The 26,906-nt window shown below is 33.9% G+C and overlaps 3 protein-coding genes and 1 long non-coding RNA gene across 16 annotated transcripts; 2 read left to right on the top strand and 2 right to left on the bottom strand.

Moving 5' to 3' along the window:
• Positions 1 to 1,794: 1,794 nt before the first annotated feature.
• On the top strand, positions 1,795 to 2,755 carry LOC108324526 (DEAD-box ATP-dependent RNA helicase 5-like). Its single transcript, XM_017557467.1, has 3 exons — positions 1,795 to 1,874; positions 2,030 to 2,221; positions 2,263 to 2,755. The coding sequence occupies exons 1-3, from the start codon at positions 1,795 to 1,797 to the stop codon at positions 2,753 to 2,755; spliced, it is 765 nt and encodes a 254-aa protein (XP_017412956.1).
• Positions 2,756 to 4,704: 1,949 nt separating this feature from the next.
• On the bottom strand, positions 4,705 to 5,515 carry LOC108324525 (protein MAINTENANCE OF MERISTEMS-like). The gene is made up of 3 exons (XM_017557466.1): positions 5,459 to 5,515; positions 5,206 to 5,364; positions 4,705 to 4,995 (listed from the first exon to the last, which is right to left on the bottom strand). Exons 1-3 carry the CDS (start codon positions 5,513 to 5,515, stop codon positions 4,705 to 4,707), a joined length of 507 nt encoding a protein of 168 aa, XP_017412955.1.
• Positions 5,516 to 7,747: 2,232 nt separating this feature from the next.
• Positions 7,748 to 9,898, top strand: LOC108325109 (60S ribosomal protein L24). The gene is made up of 5 exons (XM_017558121.2): positions 7,748 to 7,828; positions 8,807 to 8,882; positions 8,990 to 9,091; positions 9,278 to 9,426; positions 9,564 to 9,898. Exons 1-5 carry the CDS (start codon positions 7,818 to 7,820, stop codon positions 9,718 to 9,720), a joined length of 495 nt encoding a protein of 164 aa, XP_017413610.1. The 5' UTR covers positions 7,748 to 7,817; the 3' UTR covers positions 9,721 to 9,898.
• Positions 9,899 to 19,112: 9,214 nt separating this feature from the next.
• On the bottom strand, positions 19,113 to 23,352 carry LOC108326555 (uncharacterized). Of its 13 annotated transcripts, none has more exons than XR_008247679.1 (8): positions 22,862 to 23,352; positions 22,540 to 22,764; positions 22,400 to 22,452; positions 20,034 to 20,228; positions 19,788 to 19,923; positions 19,623 to 19,690; positions 19,458 to 19,493; positions 19,113 to 19,357 (listed from the first exon to the last, which is right to left on the bottom strand). It is a non-coding gene; the product is annotated as an uncharacterized LOC108326555 (long non-coding RNA). The 13 variants fall into 13 exon arrangements; XR_008247678.1 differs by lacking the exon at positions 19,458 to 19,493 and adding an exon at positions 19,504 to 19,552; XR_008247680.1 differs by having other exon boundaries at positions 19,458 to 19,552.
• Between the last annotated feature and the right edge of the window lie 3,554 nt (positions 23,353 to 26,906).

Here is a 26,906-nt window from a genome sequence, read left to right on the forward strand (position 1 = left end):
ATATAATTTAGGATTTGTTGTGGTGACTATAAGATCCGTTAAAGCTACCGGTCAACCTAGGAGGAAGACGTTTGTGGTTCTAGGATGTAAAAGAGGCGAAAAATATAGAAAATACAAACCCGATGTCCAACCTAGTAGGTAAGACACCCAAAAATGTGAGTGTCTTTTCTAGTTAAGGGGCAAGCCATATCGTAATGGCGATGGGTGAGTATTGCAAGTGATATGTGGATACCACAACCACGATTTAGCAAAAACTTTAGGGGGATATCCTTATGTTGGTAGGTTAAATCCTACTGAACAAGCAGTACTTGTTGATATGACTAAAACCCAAGTAATACCGACAAATATTTTGACTCTGAAGCAAAATAATAAGCATAGTGTAATTACAATAAAACAAGTTTACATAGCAAGGTATACATATAAACGCTCATTGAGAGGATCGAGAACTGAGTTGTAACAATTGATGATGATGTTGGATCGCGACAAATACATATATTGGAGTAGATGTGCGGAGGATTCCGAGGTTGTCAGTCACCTATTTTAGACACATCCTGATGCAATCAAGTTATTGAATGCATTTAATGTTGTTTTGTTAGTGGATTCAACTTATAAAACAAATAAATATCAATTGTCGTTGTTAGAGATTGTTGGTATGACATCTAGTAGGTTAACCTACCCAGCTGCATTTGCATTCTTATCAAGTGAGCGTCAAAACAATTTCACTTGGGTTCTTCAAAAGCTTAGAGGTTTATTTTTGACATTTGAGGCTGGTCCACAAGTCATTGTCAGCAATAGAGACTTGTCTTTGATGAATTCCAGCGGTAATGTGTTTCCTAAGTCATATCAGTTGTTATGTCGCTTCCATATTATAAAAAATGTCAAAGCGAAGTGCAAAATGTTAATTGATTGTGTGGAAGCATGGGATGTCGTAATGGAAGCATGTAAGAACGTCATGGATTGTGAAGATGAATTGATGATTGTGTGAATCGCCTTGAATGCATATGTCGTTCATGGCCTTTATTCTTTGAATATGTGAATAATACTTGGTGTTAAACTGATTTTTGTCGCCTAAAATCAGAACAAACTAAGTTTCCCCACTAATGTAGTAAAGGGATAACCTAAGTATCAAGCCTCAGACTCAGTACAATTAAGTTAAAAATTGTTTGGTTAAAATCTTGTTATTCTACTACTAGTATTTATTAAAACAAAACAGGGCGGGGAAAACAAATTAAACAAAAAAATTAAAAAGAAAAGAATAAGGAAACAAAATCTCTTTTAAAAAGAAAAGAAGAAACTAAAATGTAAGAAAATAAAACCTAAGCTAAACTATAGATTCTGTGTATAATAGAACATAACCTAAACTAAAAGGAGAAGTGAATGCAACTAAAACTAACCTATGAATGATAAAAATTAACAAAGCAAGGAAACTAAAATTAAAACTGAATAAGAAACTAAGGATGCATAAAAGAAGTGGTATATACATGTATTAGAACCAAAAGAATGGACAGTTTAACATCTAAGCTACTGAACCTAATCTTTATTCACAGGAAGACAAATATCAAAGAATCAGAGTAAAAAGTATTATCAACTAAAACTGAAATCAACAACTAAATGAAATATGCAGATTTAAAACAACACCAAATCAGAAAATATAACATGCACAAATCAACTAATTACAAGCCTAAGAAAGCAAAACAAAATCAAAGTCTATTACTATCAAAACAATTAAAAATCTCAAAGCAGAATTGAGTTCATAGGTGAAATTGCTCCATCCCCTTCCTCAGTAAATCTTCTATGGCCACCTCCATGGATCTCACGCTTGTGCCGTTGACGCCACCTTCTTATGCTCTTGATTCTTCTTCAACTTCTTCTTTGTATACATGATTTCCTGTTATAAAAGAAAAGTATGTGATTTACTTAAGTCCCTAATTTAACCTAATTTGAGAGAATCCTAATTAAAAGGTGCCTGAATGTTGATGGAGCCTGAATGTGCTCGCAAAAATTTGAAACAACTTACTCACTCTTGTAGCTTTATAAGAAGAACATTGCATTGGATGATAGGAACCAAATCGAAGAAGAAGAAAAAGAAGAAACACCACGACTCCAAAGAGAATGTAGGGGAAACCAACGGTGATATGAAGAACGGCAACAGTGCTAATCGCGATGAAACGGTAGCAGACAGGTCTGTAGTGGTTACTGGAAAGAATGTCGGAGATGCGAAGTATGTGGTGGTGAAAAGCTTTTCGGATTCGGGACTGTTAGAGAATGTGGTGGAATGTTGCAAGGGTTTCGAGAAGCCTTCTTCAATTCAATCGCGGGCGTGGCCTTTCTTATTGGATCGTGTGATTTGATTGGAATCGCTACCACTGGATTAGGGAAAACGTTGGCGTTCGGGATACCGACGATTAAGCATGTTTTGGGAAAGCGAAAGGGTAAAGGTTCCAGGGGACAAAACCCTCTTTGCCTCATGCTCTCTCCTACTCGAGAGCTAACACAACAAATATTAGATGTCATCTGTGATGCGAGTAGTTCTTGTGGTGTTGAATCAATTTGTTTGTATGGTGGAACCGCCAAGGGCCCACAAATCTCCTCACTAAAATCTGGAACGGACATTGTCATTGGAACTCCTTATCGTATTCAGGATCTAATTGAAATGGGTGTCTGTTGCCTCAAAGAAGTATCTTTTGTGGTACTTGATGAAGCAGATCAGATGCTTGACAAGGGTTTATCAAATTTTCTTTTTTTCGATTGTTGAGGCTAACTGGGTTAATTAAGTTCGTCTTTTATTGTTTTGGAAAAGGTTTTACAGAAGAAAAGAAACATGGAAGGTGGATTTTTTCCATCTTGGGAAAATGCTTCATGGTTGGAGATAATTTGAGAGGATGTGTAGGAGAATGAGCAATTTAAACTGGTATCATCCTTGTCGCCGTTGCCTAAGCCACAAACATTGCGTGAACCCATGGAGTTCTTGTCCAGGTCTTGGAGTCTCTTTGTACATGGAGTTCAAAATTTAAATGGATTCCACATAAATTTCAAGTTAAGACACACCAATTTTAACGTCATCGATTAAATTTAACGGTAAAGTCAAAATTGATCAAATTTTACAGAAAATGGACCTAATTGGGATCAAACAAAATACGAGGACATATTTAAGACGATTCTATACAAATAGGAACCTCTGAAATGATTAAACCTATTATGTTTAATTTCAAAGATTTATTACTAATAGGTAATTTACAGGTTGAACTAGAAGATGGTTGTCCTTTGCCTATGATAGATGTGATATGCTCAAGTCATTGTTATCCAGAGGCGCGAATGTGGTCATATTCGTATACAAATAGGATGCAAGCATTTCCAGAGTTGATGGATGTTACTTCCTCCTATGTTGACTTAGTAGATTCATGATGTAATGTTGTTTTAGTTCAAAAATGTAATGTAAAGAAACATTAAATATCATGCATATATAAAATTTAATGTTATTTTACAGGAAAAAATAACATAAAAAATTAGTCCAAAATAATTATTTAATGGGATACAATAAAAGTATAAAAGCTAATTCAATTTGAAGTAGACCATCTTCCACGAACATGCCCATCACGAACATTCCTGACAGCTGTTCTAGTCGGTGAATACTCTTTAACGGTTGCTTCAGGTAGATCTAGTAGCTCCCGTGCATGAGTATCCTACCGTCCCCACGGGAATTTCCTGCAAGAGAGCATTTGGTGTAACCTTCTGGCAAATGTCCTCACTACACTCTGCATTATAACAATGACACAATTTTATAAACAATCACAACAAAATTATATAACACAAACAATGTAGGTCAACATACTAGCACATGAGACTGTGAAGCCGATCTACGACGTTGCAACACTTCATATGGAATGTCATGTCGGAGTTTGGGTGCAAGACTCGACCGATCTTTATCAACAACAAGAATAATGTAAGGATGAGATATCATCCTAAACCAAGGAAGGTAACCATCAACATAATCAGATGTGAATCGGCCGATGGACACACCCTAACCACATGGTCATGATAGTGCAACCAGACATCATCAATCGCTAGTATGTCAGTGGCTGCAACAACGGGTAGGTCTCGAGGGATGGACTACTGAAACTCAAACTGCCTCAAAACACACTCACGTAAATGTCAGCAGAACGTGTCACCAATCTTGATCCATCCCGAGAACATACAAACGCTATAAAAAGGACGAGTCTATGTGACTCATAAGGGTACCAGATGACTGAATCATATGTAAGCGCATCCAAGTGTACCCTAACCTGTAAAAGGATGGAACCCTGCCTCAATGACTCCCACTTTGTAGCACAAGGTATGTCTTCCATGTACGAAGACATTAGACACCTAGGGAAGTGTTCATATATCAAACTCTACAAAATAGAAAATTACAAATTATTTCATAATCCACATCGAAAAAATTCAACCAAATCAAAGTGTAAACTAAATTTGTACCTATAACAAAGTCAAATAATCTCCCATCTGTTTGGTCGAAGCCAAGCTGACATCTCCTAACTGCTCATACATATATGCTAGTGCAACAACGTCCCAAGCATGTCAGCCACATGCGTGTATGCCTCTAAAGAGAAAAAGATAAGACACACGAATGGATGTGGCAGTCTTATCAACAAATATACTGCATCCAACTAGATGCAACAAGTATGCCTAGATAGCGTACTCCTAGTGCTACTGCTCACAGTGCTCAATGTAGATTTCTCGAAGCCAACTCAATATGACTTTCACACCATGAGCTACATGTAACTCAACACTAACTCTCTCGCTATCCACTCCTAAAAGCTCCACAATGGCGCATCTACTTTCTTCAAAATCTACTTCCTTTAGATGACATAGCTGACCTAAAATTGGGAGGTGCAACAAGGATGACACATCATCTAAAGTCACAAAAATCTCACCCATGGAGAGATGGAAACTGCTAGTCTCGAAATGAAATCTCTCTACAAATGCCAACAGTAGTCCCTATCAACGTAGTCATATGAGATGCCCACCAGAGACATCAGACCAGAACCATTAACGATGTCTCTAATGCCCTCATGGTAGGATCCTAATCTGTTTAGCTTCTTCCCATGGGAGATCAACTTGATTTCCTCCCATTTCCTAAACAATAATATTTAATATAAAATTATTTCAACTAAACAATAATCATTAAAATTAAAGTTTTGCACTTACCCGACTATGCCATATCGCATAAGCAACATGGTGAATGTAATGTGTCAATACTGAAGCGTCTACTGGACCTCCAGGAAATCCACCTTCAGCAACATCCTCATGCTCCTCCTCTTGCTGAGTATCATGCTCCTTAAATGCATGATCCTCAACTGCATCCTCCTGAAACCTCACATCTCCATGGTCCTCAACATGAACATAAGACTCAACTACTCCACGTCTTTGCGAGTAGAAGCAATAAGTTTCCTCCTTTCACCTTGTGAGGAACTCTCTTTTTGCGATGTGAAGATAAACCTCCTCGAGTACGAGCCATATCTATTTTTATTAACAACATTACACAAAAAATAACCAATTCAATTAATTATACAATTAAAAAAAATAATTAAAATATTTATATAAATAAATATTTATATAAATAACACTCTTTGTTATGCAACACCGTCGCTCCTATGTTAGTGCTGCATTTTGATTTCTAACACCGTGGCTCCCTTACTTAAATCTCCATTTTGATTTCTAACACCACCCAATGCCAAGTCGCATAATCTTCCTTATCTTTCTTTGTTTTCTTCTCCCATAATCAAACTTATGTACACCACTTCCCCAAAATACATGCTAACCCTCCACAACATTAAATGATTCTAACTAATACATGCCTCAGATCATCTTCATAGGTTTGAAAACGCTCCACCACCCTCACTTTTCTTTATATCAATGACCCATGCATCAATTCCACTTCTCTTCATATATCTATTCTACTCTAATCCCATGAGTACATCAAAAACCAACCCTTAATCACTTCTCTTAAATCACAAGCCCTCACTCATTCACCATAAATTCTAAGAAAACATTCTAAATCACACACCTTCACCAAAAAAAACTCCTCCATTTTCTATACTTAACTCAACCACATAACACTCACTTTTTCCTCTCATGAACACCAATGTCAGAGTTAGAGTGTTATTTACATAAATAAGATGTTATTATGCTACTAAACAACTTAACAACAATTTCAAATATACCACAACATACTAATATATACTAATATGGAGTATAGGTCATGTACAATTTAGGTTGGAAAGAGACAAAGGAAAATATACGGGAAAGGTTGAAGAAGATAGATAGCATACATAGAGGACAAACAGAGGTCAAAGACGAATCTGCGTTTGGTGGGATATGCAAAGGCGAAGGGGGCTGAATCAGATCTGCATATTCGATTCAGCCTACATCGGATATAGAAAACCGATGTAGTATGAATCGAATATGCAAATTCGATTCAACCCCCTTCGCCTTTGCATATCCCACCAAACGCAGATCATACCACCGTAACAACTTCTAATCATCTACACTACTATATCCACAACACAATATCAAAATAAATATGGCACGATCCACCAACCTTTGGCCACCAGCGAAAAGAAGCGAGAAATTATGTTGTCTGTATGCCCTGGAAGCAGCAGAAGAACACGAACCTGTGGAAGCAGTGGTGGTGTGGTGTTTGTGTGTGCCGCTTGGAGTATGCATCCAAGTAGTGAAAAAAGATGAAGAAAAGGAATTGTGCTATGTGTGTGTTCGACTGAAATGAGATGCGAAAACTGTGTCTGGAAAATGAGATGAGAGGGTTTTTTAAAAAATGAAAAAGAGTGAAAGTGTTTTTTCAAAAATGAAAAAGAGTGAAAGTGAGAAAGTGAGATTTGAAAGCACCGTGAAGAATAAAAATTGACTAGTGTAGAGAATCTTTGACCATTTAAATGATTTAAATATTAATAATGTTTTAAGTAGGGATAGAGCTGACATTCTGAAAATACTTGAAGGTGTAGTATGAACTGCTTGGAGGTGTAGGGTGAAACCCTCAAACGATTTTGGGTTTTTTTAATAAATTTCTTACAATTAGCCGATGCCCAATTATCTAATATGCTTTTTTTTTCGTAATAGGTGCACTTTTGTAATAGTTATTTTGGAATATAAAATAATTCTAAAATAGATGTTTCAAAATAAATTTTTTAAATTTGAAAATATCTTTTGGAATATTTATTTTAAAACTTATTTTTTCATTTCTAATTTAAAAATATATTTAAGTGATTCTAAATATAAAAAGGAGTTACATTCTTGGATGTTTTAAATTTCTCTTTTAAATAACTCAAACAATTTCTTTCTCATCATTATTTTTCTTCAATTTTTCTTTTTTCCTTCTATCTTTCACCTCTCATCAATGTTGAGGGGGATTTTACATTTAATCTTGTATGACTTTGTGTGAAAAAAAAAATTAGAGGGAGGAAGGTGCAGAACATTTTGCGATACAAGAAAGAAAAGGACGGTGAAATTAGGGTTTTTAATACTTTTTTAATAAAGGGTAAAGTGAGATATTATAACTTATGGGGGTGCAGTTAGAAATGTGGAGGTACAGGAAATAGCAGCCTTTTCCCCTCCTTCTTTAGAAGTGGGCTTTCTAACTATACATGTTGACGGTCCGGCCTAATTTCAGGTGGCATTATCGTATTTTTATTACAAACCAAGGCTATTTACTGAGATTTTGGGTATACATAGATATAAACAACCATTACATCCTAGGGTTTCTATACGGAAAAGGAGATTCAGGAGGAGGAACAACAGCGACAATGGTTCTCAAGTAAGTTTTCTCCAAAATCGAACTCTGTGCTTTCGCTCAATAATCTTATTCCTTGTTTTCATGCACTCTAGATCTCTATTGAAACGTCTCTGCTCTTTGTTTTCGTTTTTTTTATCGGTGCGAGCACGCGACTTTTCCTTTTGTCATTCTTGTAGTTGATAGCTGCACCATCTTTTTGGGATGGGCAAATTGTTAGAGTGTTGAACAATCGATTTAGGCTGGCTTAAGCGGGGTTGTTTTTTCTATTAGAGATTATTGTTGTTTTGTTATGTATTTGTTAGAAATTGACATCGTTGATCGAATAATTTATAATAGATGAGAGATTTGCAATGCTGTCATGTTTTGTTTTTTTTTATGTTTGGCAAATAAAACCTTTAGTTTTCTGAAATGCCGAAGTGTATTTTTTGTTTTTGTGATTGTTGATCTGGTGATATGTTTGAATGTTGATCGTCATGATCATCATCCCAGTGGAATAATAAATTTTTAGATCGTTTCCGAACTACTTTAGATCGTTTCAGAACTACTGTTTTCTGTTTGAAACGTTTTCTGCCTGAGTTTGTGCTGTCGAGTTGATTTGCCTGAGTTTGTGCTGTCGAGTTGATTGGATGTATTTATCCGAAATTTGTTATTGTTAGACTAGATAATAAAACATGGAAAACACACATTGCAGTTACTCTTGGTGTTATCTAAGTTTTTGAGGCGCAATATACGTGGGAGTTCAAAATTTTTCGCACTTTTTATGTATCAGTGCTAGTATCAAGTAATTTGCACTTTTTATGTATCAGTGCTAGTATCAAGTTATTTGTTTTTTCGAAAAAAAAAGTTGTGTCTATATATATAAAACTCTTGTTCACTAATAAAGGGTATAGTCTTTTATGGATCATTGTATTAGTATGAATTAAATGGTTGGTGATATTTCAAATTATAATCTCTGCACCTAAACTGTATGCTAACTGGTAGCTGATGTTTGTATGTTAGGACCGAACTTTGCCGTTTCAGTGGTGCAAAAATCTACCCTGGTAAAGGCATAAGATTTGTGCGTGGTGATTCTCAGGTAACATTATTGTGTCATTTACTGAATTTTACGGATGGTATAGTACCATGCAATGCTGCCTTGATAATTGGTTACTTATGCGAGAGTATTGATTTTTAAATGAGTAGGTCTTCCTCTTTGCGAACTCCAAATGCAAGAGGTATTTCCACAACCGATTGAAGCCTTCAAAGCTCACCTGGACTGCCATGTACAGGAAACAGCATAAGAAGGTAAATATGTAAATGAAATTATTTGTTTCATAACAATCTTATTATTCCTTATTTTAAATTTTTACACACTCAAACAGCTTACTGTACCACGATATTGGTGATGATGTTACCTGATATCTCTATGCACCTGTGTATGTGTTGATTAAATTTTACATTGGTTTTCAATCTGTGTGTTGTAATGTGTAGGATATTGCCCAAGAAGCTGTGAAAAAGAGGCGTAGGGCCACAAAGAAACCTTACTCAAGGTCCATTGTTGGTGCTACACTGGAAGTTATTCAGAAAAAAAGAACAGAGAAACCAGAAGTTCGCGATGCTGCAAGAGAAGCTGCTCTGCGGTGTGTTTTCTTTTCTTTTTAGTTATCTCATGCTAAAATTCAATGTTGTCGTTGAGTGATTATATAACAACATCTGTATTTCATCGCATACAAATATAGAACAGTATCTCATTATCTGAAGTTGACATGTTCTGCAGCGAAATCAAAGAAAGGGTAAAGAAAACAAAGGATGAGAAGAAGGCAAAGAAGGCTGAAGTTCAGGCAAAGTTACAAAAATCCCAAGGCAAAGGTGCTGTCAGCAAGGGTGCTGCACCCAAAGGACCCAAGCTTGGTGGTGGCGGTGGCAAGCGCTGAGTCTAAAGTTTTGTTCCATTTTGGCCTTGTACTCAAATAGAGCTGTTTTGTTCCTTTTGTGCTGATATTTTATTTGCTTCATTATTCAAAACCTGTTTGGGCTTATAGTACCTTATATTGAATGGATTTTCCCGTAGAGCTAATTTTAATTTTATAAAAATACCTTGTGTTTTTCAAATCGTAGAATGGAATATCACTCCTTACCTTTCCAACCAGTTCTTAGTCATGCATGTGGTTCAAATATCAAATAATTATATATTTATGTTGTCGTTAGAGATTGCAGTATTCTCAACCCTGTGTAATGGAATTGGGACCGTAACTTAATGCATGTGTTTCAAATATCAAATATCAAATAATTATATAGTTATATTGTTATTAGAGATTGCAGTATTCTCAACCATGTGATGGAATTAGGACAGTAACTTAATTACAAGAGGTTGATTTTAATTTTGAAAAGTTTACAAGCATCTATTCAGTTTTATTGTACCTCATAAGACGCTTTGTTTCAATATATGTAAAATCAAAGTTCTTAATTGTGCAACAATCCTTCCAGTCTCAAAAATCATATAGTTGGACCGTCACTTTAAGGGTTTTTTTTACCTACTCTTTAAATTACATCTCTTCGTCGGTACCCAAAAGAAAAAAAAAAACTAAATTATTGTCTCCCAATTAAGAATTCGAATGTATGAGTAAAGATTGAATGCTTTTTACATAATTAGAAAATATATTCAAGATAATCGTTTGATTGTAGAATGAATTTCTTTTGCACTTGCAGTATCAAAATCAGTGATATAGTTGGGAAAACAATTCCAGCATGTATTAATTAAAAGTAGAAAATTTCTTATAGAGGTCGATTACTATTGTTCATTGACAGAGACAAATAACTTTATTAACGTTGATTGACATTGGAAAAGAAGTAGTTCTATGTTATGTTTTTTGTTTCGATTAATTTTTATTGAAAATATTGGTAATTGACTTCAATTAAAAAGAAAACAGTTACTAATATTAATTAATAAATATTATTTATCTACGGTGAAAAAAAAAATTGATGATGGTGATTGAAAAGTAACCTTGATTCATTTTAACCTGAAAGAAAGCATGTCAATATTAGTGTACAAAATACCGAGTAGACGACTTTACGATCTTAGTTGAATTAATAATGTTTCTACTATAGTCAAGTCAGAAATATTATAAAAAGAGAAAAAATCATAAATGAGAGTATAAAATCTTTAAATTCTTATTTTCTTTTTAACTAAATTTTAAAATTATCTAATTATTAAACTATTATTATAATTTATGTTGAGCTTAAGTACAATTAGGTAATATTGATAGAGTCAATTTGTAGAGATATTGTCTGATTTTTTTGTATGAAACTTTTTCATAGTTTTGTTTTTAAAATATGTATTGGAAGATTGGAGAAATAATGTGTTTAAATTGTCATTGAGGGACGTAGGTTAATTATAATTAGTTTTTGGAATTTCATTTCCATTGTTACAAAAGACTTTAGATCTTAAGTTCATTGAGATGATATCATTAAGGTTAATAGCTGCATTTAATGATGTACTCTTTTAGAGCTTAAAATCTTTTTACGATTTTATTTTTAAAACATGTTTCGAAAGATTAGAAAAGAAATGTGTATTTAAATTAGAATTGTCAAAATGTGGCTCTGAGTCGACTTATCAAAGATTGATCACTTAGTAATTAATCCAACCTAACTCATTTACTTAGGAAGTCTAAAAAATTTGAATCCAACTTAGCTCATCAAGGATTGGTGGATTAAACATGTTGACTCACTTAATTGTAATTTTTTTTAATCGAAAAAAATAACACTTTCTTTTAGTTGAAAACCAAGGTTGTTGTCCTTGAAGTGAAAAGAGGAACTTGTGAAGGAGCACGGTCAGTGGAGCATGGAAAGTAGTACGATCTACTTTAAATATGCGGAGCATGGAAAGTAGTACGATCTACTTTAAATATGCGGAGCATGGAAAGTAGCACGATCTACTTTAAATCTGCGAAAAAGCATGATTTGAGAAACACAATCGGAGAAACATGCGAAGGAGCACGATCTGCTTTAAATCTATGAAGAAGCACAATTGAAGGAGCACGGTCAGAGGAGCATAGTTGGAGAGTACGACCTCTTTCAAATCAAATCAGCCAGAGCATTTAAGGTTTCTAATTTTTAATATAATTTAATATTTAGAATTTATGAGTGGATTGGTGAGCCAACCTAACTTACCACGAGTTCAACTTCAGTGAACCGAATTTTTAATGGGCTGAGTTTGCTCATGGATTTTAACCCATTTTGACAATTCAAATTTAAATTATCTTTGGTCTTGTGATAACGGTTGAATATACTGTTATCTATGATGCAACTTTGATACTAAAACAACCCTTATTGACTTAGAAGCTTGCTTGAACTTATGTTTTTAGCTTATTTGTGTGAATAAGAAAGTTTAGGTTATACTTGAGGATTTTATCACTAAATTCTCTTGATTTAGTAGGAAGTTGGAATGAATTTGAAGAGGATTAAAATATCAAGGAGTTGGAACTCAGAAAGGACATAAAGAACACCAGAAGAGAAGGCTGTAGAAGCTCGAGAGACGCTTGGGTACCCTTTTCTGGAGCCCTCAGCGTTGGAAGTCTCACACCCACGCCTGGGCCCCCTTTTAGGGACCCTGAGTGCCAGCCTTCGAGCACCGTTTCACGCCTGGGCGCCCTTCTTAGGGCGCTCAGCGCTGACGACGTTGGCCCATGATCCAATTCAGCCCTATTTAAGGACTTGCACGTTTTAGAGAGGGTATCTTTTTGACAGAAGGGACGCAAATTCAAATATTCTCAGCTTTCTGGAGGCAGAATTGGACGCAGAAGCTCTCCTTTTCGGTTTTTAGGGTTTATCTTTCATTCTTATTCCATTGTTTATCTAGTTTCTCCATGACAAGGGGGAACTAAATTCAATTTGTTGTTGGGGGAAGATGTAACCTCTAAACTCTCATGTATTTGAATTGATTCCAATTTATTTATGCTTCTTCTCCTTTGCTCTATGCTTGTTATGTTTAACTCATTCATGGCATGATTATTGGTTTTCTTTGATATGGGCACATACGGAGAAACCTAGAATTAGGGAATTTCTCCCATGGGAACTATTGCCTAGACATAGGGATAAAACGCTTTTGTTGTCTTAAGCTTACGTTCGTAATGCAAAATTAATTATTAGGGAGACAAGACATTGTAAACTAGTAATTAAGGATAGAATTTTTTCGCCAAGACATCAGGTTCTAACTACTTTAGAAAGTGACATTAACAATTAATAAAGATGAAGAATTCATATATGCATGAGAGTGATTAGGTGAAATCTAAACCCCAACAACATCTTCATCTCATAGTTTAAACATCATCATTCACTTTTTTGTTTCTTTTCAATTGATCAAAATTTCATTCATATTTACTTTCTTGTTTTTGCATTTAAAAACCCTAAATTGTTCTTCGAAGTCTTAATTAGTTAAGTAATTACATAATTGTTTAGTGTCGTGAGTCTTCTGGAATACGATACATGGTCTTACCATTTTATATTACTTGATATGATTCGGTACACATGCCAACATCTTAACAAGCTTTTGGCACCGTTGCTGGGAACTCGTGGTTTAAACTATACTTTTGTGTGATACTTAACTGATTAGACTTTATTTTATTTTTATTTGTTTGTTTTTAATGTTTTTATCTGTTGGTGCTAATTGGGTGCTCTAGCGTTTTGTTCTCTAGTGTATGCAGGGTACAATTCGGACTAGAAGCACGAAAGTTTCTGAACCTCTTCTTGCAGGTCTGGACAATAGTAGAAGAAAAAGGAGGAATAGGACGTCCAAAGAACTTTTCCCTTCTCCTGAGGCTCTTTTACAGTCTTCACCTCAAAGATTTGACCAGGAAAGAAAAAATATGGCTGAAGAGCATAATGGTAGACGTACCTTAGCAGATTATGCAATAGTTATTGGCCCTCATCATTTTAATATCATTGCAAGGCCGAGGGTTAATGCTGCAAATATGGAGATGAAACCTGCTTTGATTCAATTGGGGAAGAGCAACCGATTCAATGGATTATCACATGAAAATTCATATGAGCATTTGGCCACATTCAATGAGATATGCAATATTGTGAAGATCAATGGCGTGCCAGATGAAGCTATTAGACTTAGCTTGTTCCCTTTCTCTTTGGGAAGCAATGCTAAGATGTGGTTAAACTCTTTTCCAAAGAACAACTTTACTGAGTGGGAACCTGTGGTTGCAAAGTTTCTAAAGAAATACTTCCCACAATCAAAAGTAAACAAAGGTAAACAAGAAATTTCTTCTTTCAGGCAGAGCATGGATGAGACATTAGGTCAAGAGTGGGACAAATTTATAGGCCTGTTGAGGAATATGCCCACTCATGGATTTGATGATCCTACAGTAGTCATTCTATTCCTTGGAGGTCTAAGCTCACAGACTAAATTGATGTTGGATTCCTTAGTTGGAGGTAATATCAAGTGCAAGACTCCAAAGGAAGCCTATGAGTTGATTAAAAATATGGCTACAAATGATAATGAGATGCACAATGAAAGAACTCAACTTCAACAAAAAGGAGTTCTACAACTACAATCTCAAGATGCTCTGTTGGCACAAAACAAGATTATGACTCAACAACTGGAAACTCTGATGAAGAAAATATCTATATTACCAAAAGAGTTGCAGAATATTTCACAAGTTCAACAACAACTCTGTAATTTATGCGGTGGAGATCATATTAATGGTCAATGTGATATACCATAAGTTACCCAAGAGGAAGTCAATTTTATGGGTCAAGGTAATCAATTTCGTCCAGGTAATTACAACCAAGGGTGGAAACCTCACCCAAGTATGAGTCAAGGGTAAGCTGGGCAATTCAATAGACCACAACAACAACAATGGCCGCAACAACCTTACTTATCTGACAGAATGTCAAAGCTAGATGACACATTTCAACAACTTATGCAAGTATCCAACTCCAATCACAAAAGCACTGAAGCTGCAATTAGAAGGTTGGAGACACAAGTTGGTCAACTAGTTAAGAAGATAGAAGATTTTGGGGCTAATATTGAAGTTACCCCTAGGGAGGAGTGTAAAGCCATTACTAGAAGTGGCAAGGTCTTAGATGAGAGAAAAATAGAGAGAAAAGAAAAAGAGAGGTTGAGTGAAAAAGAAGAAAGTGAGAGAAAAGAAAATGAGAAAGATGAGGGGAGAGAAAAGAAGAAGATGAGAAGAAAAAGAAAAAATCATTTGAAAAACCCATTCCTTACCCAAAGAATTATTCTAGGAAGGAGAAAGAAAAATAGTTTGAGCATTTTATGGAAATTTTCAAGAAATTGGAGATTAACATACCCTTCTCTGAGGCACTGCAGCAAATGCCTTCATATGCTAAATTTTTGAAGGAACTTCTCACGAAAAAGAGGAAATACATTGAAGAAGAAACTATTGAAGTGCAAGGGAATTGTAGTATAAAGATTCATCATTCCATGTACTATAGGGAAGTTAACTGTTGGAAGAACTTTGATTGATTTGGGAGCCAACATCAATCTAATGTCGCTTTCTATGTTTAAAAAAATTGAAGGTTTGGAACTCAAGCCTACTCGGATGACTCTCCAATTAGCGAATAGATCTCTTAAATATCCTTATGGGGTGGTTGAAGATGTGTTTGTTAAAGTGGACAAATTCTTATTTCTGGTGGATTTTGTCATCATGGAGATGGAAGAGGATATTGATTTGCCTCTTATTCTTGGGAGACCCTTTATGAAGACGGCTCGAGTCTTAATTGATGTGGAAAATGGCAAACTCAAGGTGAGAGTACAAGATGAAGAAGTGAATTTTGACGTGTTTGAAGCCATGTTTCATCCAAAAGGCGTGTTTTCATCTTGATGCACTAGATGAAGTATGTATGATTCAAGAGAAGATGATCGTTGTTCTTCTCCTTTGGAGAAAACGCTCATTGATGCATGTAAAGATTTGAATGAGGAAAAAGAGGAATTGATTGATGAGTGCTTGACTGACTTGGATTCATTGAAAGAAATCCCTCTTCATGAGGCGAAAATTGAAGAGATTAATACCAAGGAAAAAGTCAAGGAAAATAAACCGGGATTGAAGATGTTACCTCCACATTTAAAGTATGTTTTCTTAGAAGAAGGTGGGAATAAGCCGGTCATCATCAATAATTCTTTATCCTCCAAAGAAGAAGAAAAGTTGGTGGAAGTATTAAAAGCCAACAAAGGGACTATTGGATGGTCAATCTCAGATCTCAAAGGCATAAGCCCAACTTATTGCATGCACAAGATAATCATGGAAGATGAGTATAAGCCAGTTGCCCAACCACAAAGAAGACTGAATCCTGTGATGAAAGAGGAGGTTAGAAAAGAAGTGTTAAAGCTTCTGAAGACTGGTATTATATACCCTATTTCTGATAGTGCTTGGGTAAGCCCAGTACTGGTGGTGCCAAAGAAAAGTGGAATGACAATTATATACAATGACAAGAATAAGCTCATACCTACTAGGACGGTTACTGGGTGGAGGATGTGCGTTGATTATAGAAAGTTGAATAAAGCTACAAGGAAGGATCACTTTCCTCTTCCTTTCATGGATCAAATGTTGGAGAGATTGGCTAGACAAGCTTGTTATTGTTATCTGTGATGCAATTTTTATACTTTTGGGGTTGTGATAACGGTTGAATATATTATTATTTGTGATGCAATTTTGATACTGAAATAACCCTTTTTGACTTAGAAGCTTGCTTGAACTTATGTTTTTAGCTTATTGTGTAAATAAGAGAGTTTAGGTTATACTTGAGGATTTTATCACTAAATTCCCTCTATTTTGTAGGAAATTGGAATGAATTTGAAGAGGATTAAAATATCAAGGAGTTGGAACTCAGAAAGGAAAAAAAGAGCACCAGAAGAGAAGACTACAGAAGCTCGTAGGATGCTTGGGCGCCCTTTTCTGGAGCCCTCAGCACCGGAAGTCTCGCAGCCATGCTTGGGCGCCTTTTCAAGGATGCTGAGCGCCAGCCTTCGAGCACCGTTTCATGCCTGGGCGCCCTTCTTGGGGCGCAGAGCGCCATTCTTCTCGCAAGCTCGCTTGGGCGCCCTAAGTAGGGGCGCTGAGCGCTGACGACGTTTGCCCATGACCCAATTCAACCCTATTTAAGGACTTGAACGTTCTAGAGAGGGTATCTTTTGATAGAAGGGACGCAAATTCAAATATTCTCAGCTCTCTAGAGGCAGAATTGGATGCAGAAGCTCTCCTTTTCGGTTTTTAGGGTTTATCTTTCATTATCATTCCATTGTTCATCTAGTTTCTCCATGACAAGGGGGAACTAAATTCAATTTGTTGTTGGGGAAGATGTAACCTCTAAACTCTCATGTATTTGAATTGATTCCAATTTATTTATGCTTCTTTCATTAATTGTTAGGGTTATTCTCCTTTGCTCTATGTTTGTTATGTTTAACTCATTCATGGCATGATTATTGATTTTCTTTGATATGGACACATACAGAGAAACCTAGAACTAGGGAATTTCTCCCATGGGAACTATTGCCTAGACATAAGGATAGAACGCTTGGTTGTCTTAAGCTTCTGTTCGTAATGCAAAATTAATTAATAGAGAGACAAAACATTGTAAACTAGTAATTGAGGATAGACTTTTTTCGTCAAGACACCGACTTCTAAGTACTTTAGAAAGTGACATTAAAAATTAATAAAGAAGAAGAATTCATATATGCATGAGAATGATTAGGTGAAATCTAAACCCCAACAACATCTTCATCTCATAGTTTAAACATCATCATTCACTTTTGCATTTCTTTTCAATTGATCAAAATTGCATTCATATTTACTTTCTTGTTTTTCTTTTAAAAACCCTAAATTGTTCTTCAAAGTCTTAATTAGTTAAGTAATTACATAACTCTTTAGTGTCGTGAGTCTTATGGGATACGATACTTGATCTTACCATTTAATATTACTTGATACAATTCGTACATTTGTCGACATCTTAACATCTTCACTCCTAAATAATATGAGAGTATGAAAGTTGAAAATATATTTAAATTATTTATAAAAACTTAAGGAGTTGAAAATTGTTTTGTCCTTCATTCTTAGAATTTTAAATTCTTTTAATTATTAAAAACCAACTTATACGTTATTATTAGACATTCTAATATTTTTTTATAAAATTATTCTATGAAACTATTTTAAAGTGATTATTAGTTGGGAATACAACTATTTTATTCTCAGTAATTTTATATTGAATGTTACGGTTCACTATTTTGTCAACAAATAAATTGAAATATTTAGAACTTTAATTTCTTTCATTCAATTTTTCTTAAATGTTTTTTTGTATAATTCAATTCAAATATTCTAAATTTCAAATTAGATAAAAAAATTGATATTTCCTGAATACAGAACAATTAAATATAATTTTAAAAATAAAACTTCATAATTAAATTATTTGAATATAAAAATAAGATTATTTAAAATATTTAATATAAATAGTATTGAAGTAATTCAAAAATACAAATTTTAACACTTTTTTATTATATCAATATAATAATATAAAGAAAAGAGAAAGAGAGAAAAGAGAAAAGAGAGATAAAAGATAAAGAAGAGAAATGAGAAGAGAGATTGAACAAAGAAGAGGATAAAGAATATAAAAGAAAAGATAATACATGTTGTTGAGAATGTATATTGATATGCGATGTGGACATGAAACTATGTTATTTTTATGTACTGTGATCAATCATCTGTGAGCTTTTCGTATTGCGTTACATTAAGAATGTGTTGAACTCTCGTTTAGAGATAGTGATTCGAGTGTAACTTTTCTCTGCGCAGGGATGTGGATGTCTCGCCCAAAAAGACTTCAGCTCGTGCTGAGTATAGTGTACTAGTGGAAAAATCACTTTCTTATGATAGGTAACCAGACATCATAGTTCTGGGCATCATAATAGGTTATGATGTACATAAAACTCCATCATAATAGGTCCAGCATATTTTGATATACTTTTTGTCACCTATCATAATAGGTTCAGTTTATGATAGATTTTCACTTATAAGTCATAATATAGCAAATTTATTATGATGCAGCTGAATTTACTTATCATAATCCGTAGCATTTTATGATGTAGATTTTTTCACCTATCATAATATGTAAAATATATTATGACAAGTAATTATTCACCTTATCATAATATATGTTTTTCAGAAATAAGTTTTTGTTACATACATTGTTCACCTATCATAAAAACTTGTTTTGTAAAAAAATAAATTCATTATTACATTTGACATATCCATTCAATTTACAATTAATTTCCTGTATTATAATCTCATCAATCAATTTATAATCAATATAACATGAAATGAACATATTCAATTAAACTATCATAATGAAATTCATTTCAAACATTCAAATATGTAATAATATTTAATACATAATTTCTAAATCAAACCATATATTAAATCCAAATATAACATTAACCTATACTACATTGTAGTCAAGTTTCTACAATTTACTAACACTTAAAATAAAAGAAGTCTACTTGGTATTAATGTCTTCAATGTTCGGAACTTCCATTCGAGGTAAATCATTAAAGATCTACAAATAAAATAATTAAGTTAGAACAATTTTGTAATGAACCGTTAGATAAGTATTTAAAATAAGGACACACAAGATCATATTATACTCTAGCTATAACCTTTGTAACATGTAGCTTTGATAATTTTGGTAAACCCTGTACATACCAGTCTTATTAATCATGTCCTTCATGAGGGAGCTTGTAACGATAATAAGCTATTAAAACAAAGGAGACAGAACAGTCACAATTCTAGAAGGTAGGGTGACTATAAGAGAGCAAACATACTTGGAGGGTGCAGTAGAAAACAAAGTGAAAAAGTGCTAGGAGGATGTGGCTGTTGCAGAAGGCTAGCTCTGTTTGTACAATATATATACCGTAATTAACTTGGATTTTAATGACACACCAAAGAAGAAAAATTCTAAACAAATTTAAGGATGAATTTTATCTCACGTGATTATACCAAGCTTGGTCCTTGTTGTATATGAGAGTTACGCCTAAACTTCTAGCATGGATAAGTTCCTGTCATAGGAATTGTAGCCAAGTGCACCAGAAAGACAGCAAAACCAATAGGCAAAGGTGCTAAAATCTAGCACATTCACATGTGTATCATTAGATTATCATAGAACACAATGTTACATTACTAATTTGATATAGTTGAATAGAAAAGATGCATTATTATAGAAAAGTATTGCTCACAAGAACATGCAAGTCTTTAGCATTTCGTTTTGCATGTGGTTGAGAAAACTGACTAAACCAGAATAAATGTGCCTACAATTTCTGCTCCAAGATCACCTTTAGAGTATCTTTTACTCAGAGTGTTAGCACCACCACCAAGCCTCTCAAATTGGTTTAATTGGAATCCCTTGACCACAGCAGCACGACATATAGCTCCTAGGTTAAAAAAAAACTTTATTAATTGCAGTAATAAATGTATTAATTTTTTTTATCAATCTATAAATGTATTAAAGCTAAATCTGAACAATTTTCTGTAGATGTTATTCTAATGTACTAAAAGTAGTCTACTAAATGCCAAGTGGATTACAATGGAAATTTAAAGGACAATCTAAATGCAACTGGAAATAATTAAACAAGGAATTAGCCGTAGCTTTAGATTCCAAAACCAACATAGACTGTGATACCCAAAAAAGCCTGAGACAATACAAATGAACATAAACGGAGTTTTAAATTAAATAAATAGTAATAAATGAGTAAAAAAAGACCAGGGAACATAACGTGGTTAAAGGAGCTCACAATACAGAGAGAGATCATAGTGTGTGCATAAGGGAAGAGATGAACCAACAACATAAGTTATGCATCCTATTCTACTAATTTACTAATATTTTGTTTATTTTAAAATTAGAAAAATTACACTATTTTCATTTTCCTAATCTCCAGATCATAAAATAAGTAATGAAAAAATTAGTCCGTTATGCGACATGAGTAATAAGTACTATTGATTGGTTAACTAATGCAAATTTGACAAGCATACTTCTACAAGAATCAATTGTAGTACAGGAGAACTTCTATTCGTATTCCTAACATTGAAGCAAGACAGATAAAATGATGTCTCAAAACTGAAGAACATATCACAGGCTTGTTAGCATAAAGCTAAAAAACAAAATTTTGATGATATCTCAAAGTCAAAGTCTCAAGTGCTCTTATTGCAAGAAGACTTGTTTTTATATTAAAGCTTTTATAATTTAGCAAATTTATGTATAAGATGTGGTTTATATTTGATTCTATGTATTGTTTGTCTTAGGTTACATTAAAATTTATTTTGAATCAGAATTTTATACTCAAATAATCGATTATCAGTAATCAATTATGACAGTCATAATTGATTATAATGAGCAATTATGAGAATTTTTAAGCACCGTTGTGCATTCATTAAATACATAATTAATTATCATAATTGGATAATTGATTATCACACGTTAATTAGTTGACAATGGATTTTTGGAGGTATCCTTGAGTGAGATCTCTATAAATTTGATTGGAACTCTCATTCTAAAATACAAAATATAAAATATAAAATAAGTGTATTTCGTAAAATCTTATCTGCAGTGTGCAGTGATAAGTGTTGTAGAGTTTGTTAAACCTTTGTGTTGTGGCTTTGAGAACTTGGCATGTTAGCATAGAGCGAGAACTTTCACAAGGAGTGTGTTTATCTTGTTTTGAGATAAGCGACTGAATGTAGTATTGGTAAGATCCAAACCAGGATAAAATCATTTGTGTAAATTTCTCTCAACCTTACTCTTTTTATTTGTTATTTTTATTTGCTTGGTAAGTTTAATTGATCAGAAATTAAAAGACAGGTTCGTATTAAAAACCCTCTTGGTTTGTTATTCTACGCTAATCATTCCGCTGCAGCCGCTCTGACAAGACTACTTTAAAAGAATGTTTAAATTCCATTATCAACAAGTTCATGCAGTGGCAATCTAATTGTCTAGCTAAAGCTGCCAGTGCGGATGAAGATTGTTAAGAGTCTGTAGTATGAAAAAAGATTCACATGCAATCCCCTAATAGTTTAAGTTTATTTTATGGTTGGTTAATGACAAATATATCATTATGTATTAATTAAGAAGGATTCAGTTTTGACCATGTTCAGAACCAAATCACCCCAAATTTAAGTAGGAAATTGGTTCCATTACTGTGTTCTGTTTCATTTCAAAAACAAGCAGAGTACAGAGGAAAAATAAATGTTACTTTTATGTTTTATGTATTTCCTAAAAGTATGAAAATGGAGTAATAATATACAAAAAATAAAAGCACCTAATTGACTATTAAAAATAAAAGCCAAAGAATCCCAAACATCCTAAAAGAGGCAGAATATAATATTCAATAATTATGATTCAAAATGGTACCAGTGGGGTGCGAACTATCACAATGTGATTTTCATAAAGATTCCTCACTACTCATTTCTTAGGTTATATTTTCTATTCTAACCATAATGGCACAGCGATAGATACAAGCAAAAGGCCTGGCTTATATGCATATGAAGCACAAGTTTAACAATGCGAAATGATTTGTAACAAGAAGCACAATGATTCAAGAGAAAATACCTTTCTGACCACAAACGGTCGCTGCAGTTCAAGTTCTAGAGTATGGAAAGCTCCTATATGCAACGAGTTACAAAATGAAAACTTAAGTTCGGCAGTAACAATTTCGAGAAGAAATCTGGATGACAGTCACAGTTCACTACCTTGACATGTTCATTCTCTAAAATGTTCTTTCCACGAACACGCAGAATAGAACCTTCTTTGTCATAATCAGCAACTTGGTATAAAACAAAATCAAGATAACACAACTTGAAAAACCGAACAAAAATCCTACTGATAGCACAAATACCTCTTCGACTTTAATTTCCAGTTTGAGCTTAACGCGCTCTGCATCTCAACCGTCATGAGCGACCTCTCTAACAACCTTCCTATTAAAGTTACAACAAGCAAGAAAACGAAAGAAATATGAAAATTGAAAAACAGATTATGCAATCAAAGAAAGCAAGAATTGAGAGAAAATAGAACCTAATAGTAACTGCCATGACGGAGTCACCGGGAGCAATCAAGTTATACGTAAACCCTATTCTTTTATTACACAAACTGCAGTAATGGGAATCTACTCGAGGAAACCCTAGGTGAACCGATTAATCGGTTCAAAGGCGAGATTGAACGGTAGAAATGACGAACGGACAGAGAAAAGGTGTTTTAATCGGTGGAAAAGGTGATAAACGATGATTTAATCGATGAAATCGAAGAAAAAGGTGAAAATAGAAAGCAAATTATGGAGAAGAGGATGATGCTTAGAGTTGGAGAAAAATCGCAAGACAAGAACGAAGATGTGGTTATGTGATGTACGAATGCGAAATCAACAAGAAGCAGAGAGAATGAAGATGTATGGTCCTGTTGAAGAAGAAGTCTCGAGGATGAGAAAAGAAAAATGTGACAAGATGGAGAAGAGAGGGGTGCGCGAAAATGAGTAGGGACTTCAGGACAAGAATTAAATTTGGAAACGAAAAGAAGAGGGGTATGCAATTATGATAGTTCTTTTAATATCTATCATTATATTTTTTACCATAATTTCTATTTTTCTATTACGTCAAACTTATTATGATAGAAGCTTTTTCATCTATCATAATACATACAACTTTTATTATAAAAATGTTACTAGTACACATATTATGATAGGTTTATTAAAATACGTCATAATTTATCTTAGTTTTATTATAAAATTATCACTTATCAATGTATTATGATAGGTGGATTTCACCTATCATAATAATCCGTTATGGAATCTTCTTTTTCCACTAGTGACTGATGCGCGTAGTGTCAGTATTTTTATTCGTTAGTCCTTGAGAAGTCGGGAAGATAGGTCGAAAATCGCGACGGAAGACGACTTGGATTGCCCTATTAGTGAGAACAGGTTTCTGTTAGTGATAACAAGTTCCTGTTAGTGATAACAGGTCATGACGACACAGTAGAAGGAAACAAAATTGGTTTATGAATGGTGTGACTATGATATTAATGTTGCGATGGAATATGTTATATGATTATATTACTCTGTGATTAAAATGAAATATGTTTTGTGGTATGTTATGATATTTCTGGTTGCTCACCTTGAAATGTTGTAGTTGTGGTTTCCACCTACGATGATCGTACTTGTACGAGAGTAGATAATCTTTTAGATATGACCGGATCTGAGCAGCTGACGAGAGTTGAGAGTTTAAGTTCAGGTTTTATAATTATGTTTATCGTTTAAAAGTTTCCAGACCTAGTATTTTCATGTAAAAAGGATATTCAGAAATTTTCAGACGACGTTTATAGTTATGTTTTGCTTTCGCGTTTTTATCGAATAAAGTTGATTATCTCAAATGAATGTTTTACGGAAAGATTTAAAAAAACGTTTACACTGTGACATCTCAAAAATCGGGGTGTTACAGTAAACATCAAAATCATCCTCGCAATATTCCTCTTTATCATATTCTTTTGTTAATTCTGCATCCACTTATTTAAGATGTCTACTTCTTCCAATTCAACTTGTAAATCCTACAATCCAGAAATACCTTAAACTTTAATAGTTTCATCCACATGTAACATTTTATCTACTTTATAGGTTGATTCATCTTTCACATCAATAGACTTTGATAATCCTTGGTTTTGTTTTAATGGCAACACATCAATCACATTTATCCTTCTACAACGATTGATATGGTAAATAATAGACTTGTCTAGCATTGTGTGCAATAATAAACGGATAAAAATGTTCATATCTTTTTTCAATTTGAATATCTACAATCCCATATGTAGATCACCCTTAGTACCTTTACTTATGGATTAAACCAATTACTTTCTTAGAATAACTTGAAGTATCGTACTCCAATTCATATATGTGTTGAATGACCCCATAAAAACCACTTTCACCTGCTTCTACAAGACCCTTTAACATTGATCCCACTATTAATTGTTTTTTTGTTGTTGATAGAGGGAGTTATGTTTAGCTAAACCCATCTCACATATGAGTTTTTGATGATGAACAAAAGAAATGTTTTATAGCTCTAGCACAACAAAATGGCAAAATTGTTGCTTGATTATATTTGTGTTTATGCTTGAACTGATTCGTATATGTATTTGTTGATTGAAAATGAATCATGAATTGAAACACACTACACATTGCATATTTGTATGAAATAATCAATTACAATGTTTACATAATCTATTAAATTTCGTCATATTTCAGTATATGCTTTACAAGGGCAAAACAACTATGTTTTAATCTATTACATTAATTGTATAATTGATTAAAACACGTTGTTATGTCAGTATATGTTTGATGAGTGCATTGATATGTTTTGAATGGAAAATGTTTTCAGATTTGCTTAAGTGTGGAATTTAATCCATGGCATTATTTTCTTAATCAGTTAAATTGCGTATCTTCTGAAAATCATTTTCTTGAAAAGCCATAACTGTCTATAATGGTCATATTTGTTAGTTATTGGCCTGTATGATTTGTATAATCGATTATATGCTTCATTTAATATGTTAAATCTGATACAGATGTAAAAATGTTAAAGTAGAAGAAAAAGCTTAACAGATTACCTTAAAAGCATAATCGATTAAACTGCATCAGAGTTTGATAATTCTATAAATAGACGCATTTCTGGCTGCTTCAACATGATTTTATGATCTTACACTTTCATAACTAATTTGTTGGTTGAGAATTAATTGCAGGAGCGTTCTAATCTTCTTGGAGAATCAAGATTACTTAATTGGAAGGAAATTCATCAAGATTCTCACAAAGAAGTTGTTCTTACACATTGATGATCATATTATGCACTTTAGGTGTATTCTATCAGGATCAATGTACATCTACAATCAAGAGGATTGTGTTCCCTATTGCTGAGAGCCTGGAAGAGAATCGTGTGTGTTCTAGTTTTTAGAGTTGGGGTTGCTCTAAGGTTACAGAAAGTTGGGATTGCTTTCTGGGTTGAGATTTTGAGGTGATGCACATCTTGTGCTATAGGTGATATTAAGTTGGGAAAGAAGAGTGCATTTGAGAGGGGAGTTCTCTGTATTCTTGCTTGTATAACTTTATCAATATAGTGGTTCCCTTCAACTTAGGTTGCTGAAGGAAGACTGGATGTAGGCTTGACTAAACCAGTATAAATCTTTGTGTTGATTTTTCTATTCATTCTCTTTTATTATTGTTCATATACTTGTTTGATTGTATTCCAAGAAAATCTCAGATTTTGAAAAGCTGTTGAAAGAACAATTTTTTAAAGGGCTAACCAATTCACCCCTCCTCTTGGTTGAGATTATTGGCACTACTTTTTCTACAATTGGGACCAGAGCTAGGAATTCAAATTTTACTCGAATTTTAATCCTTTAGGTTTTAAGTATAATCGATTAAATCATTCCTGATGGTCAATATGTCGCAAACCATGACCAAAAGTGTAATTGATGATGGTTTCTTGAATTCAATAGGCAAAGATGTATGGAGTTTTGTGATTAACAATTCTTGTGAGCCTATTAAGACAGGAATACCATAGAAATCAAATCAAATGGAGAAAAGAGCCATCAACATCCTAAAACTTGCAGAAAATCCAGAGGATGAAGAAATTGACTTAATGGCAGAAAGGTTCTCGAAATTCTTGACGAGTAAAAGGAAATCTGACATGAATCTTGTAGAAAATCAAAAGCACTCTAAAGACCAAGATTCAGAGCAAAATGAAGGCAGTGAAGTTGACTGCAATCACTCAGAACAACAAACATATTTGAGCATGATGGCAAAAACTGCACAGGCTGGAACCAGTGAAGAAAAGGGTGAAAAAGAAGTCATATGACCGCAGATCCTACAAGGTTCATCATCCTATCCTACAAAACAAGTGGTCATGTTACATATAGGGATAATAATAAGGATAAAATTGTTGGTATTGGTAAAATACAAACACCTTCATCATACATTATTGAGAATGTTTTACTTATTGATGGGCTGAAACATAATGTGCTTAGTATTAGTCAACTGTGTGATAGAGGATTGAAAGTTACATTTGAGCCAAATCATTGTTTAATTTGT

Source organism: Vigna angularis, chromosome 3 (genome assembly GCF_016808095.1).
Source record: "Vigna angularis cultivar LongXiaoDou No.4 chromosome 3, ASM1680809v1, whole genome shotgun sequence".
Taxonomy (NCBI): domain Eukaryota; kingdom Viridiplantae; phylum Streptophyta; class Magnoliopsida; order Fabales; family Fabaceae; genus Vigna; species Vigna angularis.

What these genes read in the sequence shown, in the direction of transcription:
- LOC108325109 (XM_017558121.2), top strand. An exon ending in TTGTGCGTGGTGATTCTCAG is followed by an intron (nt 8,883 to 8,989) that starts GTAACATTATTG and finishes TTAAATGAGTAG; the next exon opens with GTCTTCCTCTTTGCGAACTC. An exon ending in GCAAGAGAAGCTGCTCTGCG is followed by an intron (nt 9,427 to 9,563) that starts GTGTGTTTTCTT and finishes CATGTTCTGCAG; the next exon opens with CGAAATCAAAGAAAGGGTAA.
- LOC108324526 (XM_017557467.1), top strand. Translation starts at nt 1,795, where the DNA reads ATGGCCACCTCCATGGATCTCACGCTTGTGCCGTTGACGCCACCTTCT. An exon ending in TCTTCTTCAACTTCTTCTTT is followed by an intron (nt 1,875 to 2,029) that starts GTATACATGATT and finishes TCACTCTTGTAG; the next exon opens with CTTTATAAGAAGAACATTGC. An exon ending in AAGAATGTCGGAGATGCGAA is followed by an intron (nt 2,222 to 2,262) that starts GTATGTGGTGGT and finishes CGGGACTGTTAG; the next exon opens with AGAATGTGGTGGAATGTTGC.
- LOC108324525 (XM_017557466.1), bottom strand. Translation starts at nt 5,515, where the DNA reads ATGGCTCGTACTCGAGGAGGTTTATCTTCACATCGCAAAAAGAGAGTT. An exon ending in AAAAGAGAGTTCCTCACAAG is followed by an intron (nt 5,365 to 5,458) that starts GTGAAAGGAGGA and finishes GTGAGGTTTCAG; the next exon opens with GAGGATGCAGTTGAGGATCA. An exon ending in ATGCGATATGGCATAGTCGG is followed by an intron (nt 4,996 to 5,205) that starts GTAAGTGCAAAA and finishes CTACGTTGATAG; the next exon opens with GGACTACTGTTGGCATTTGT.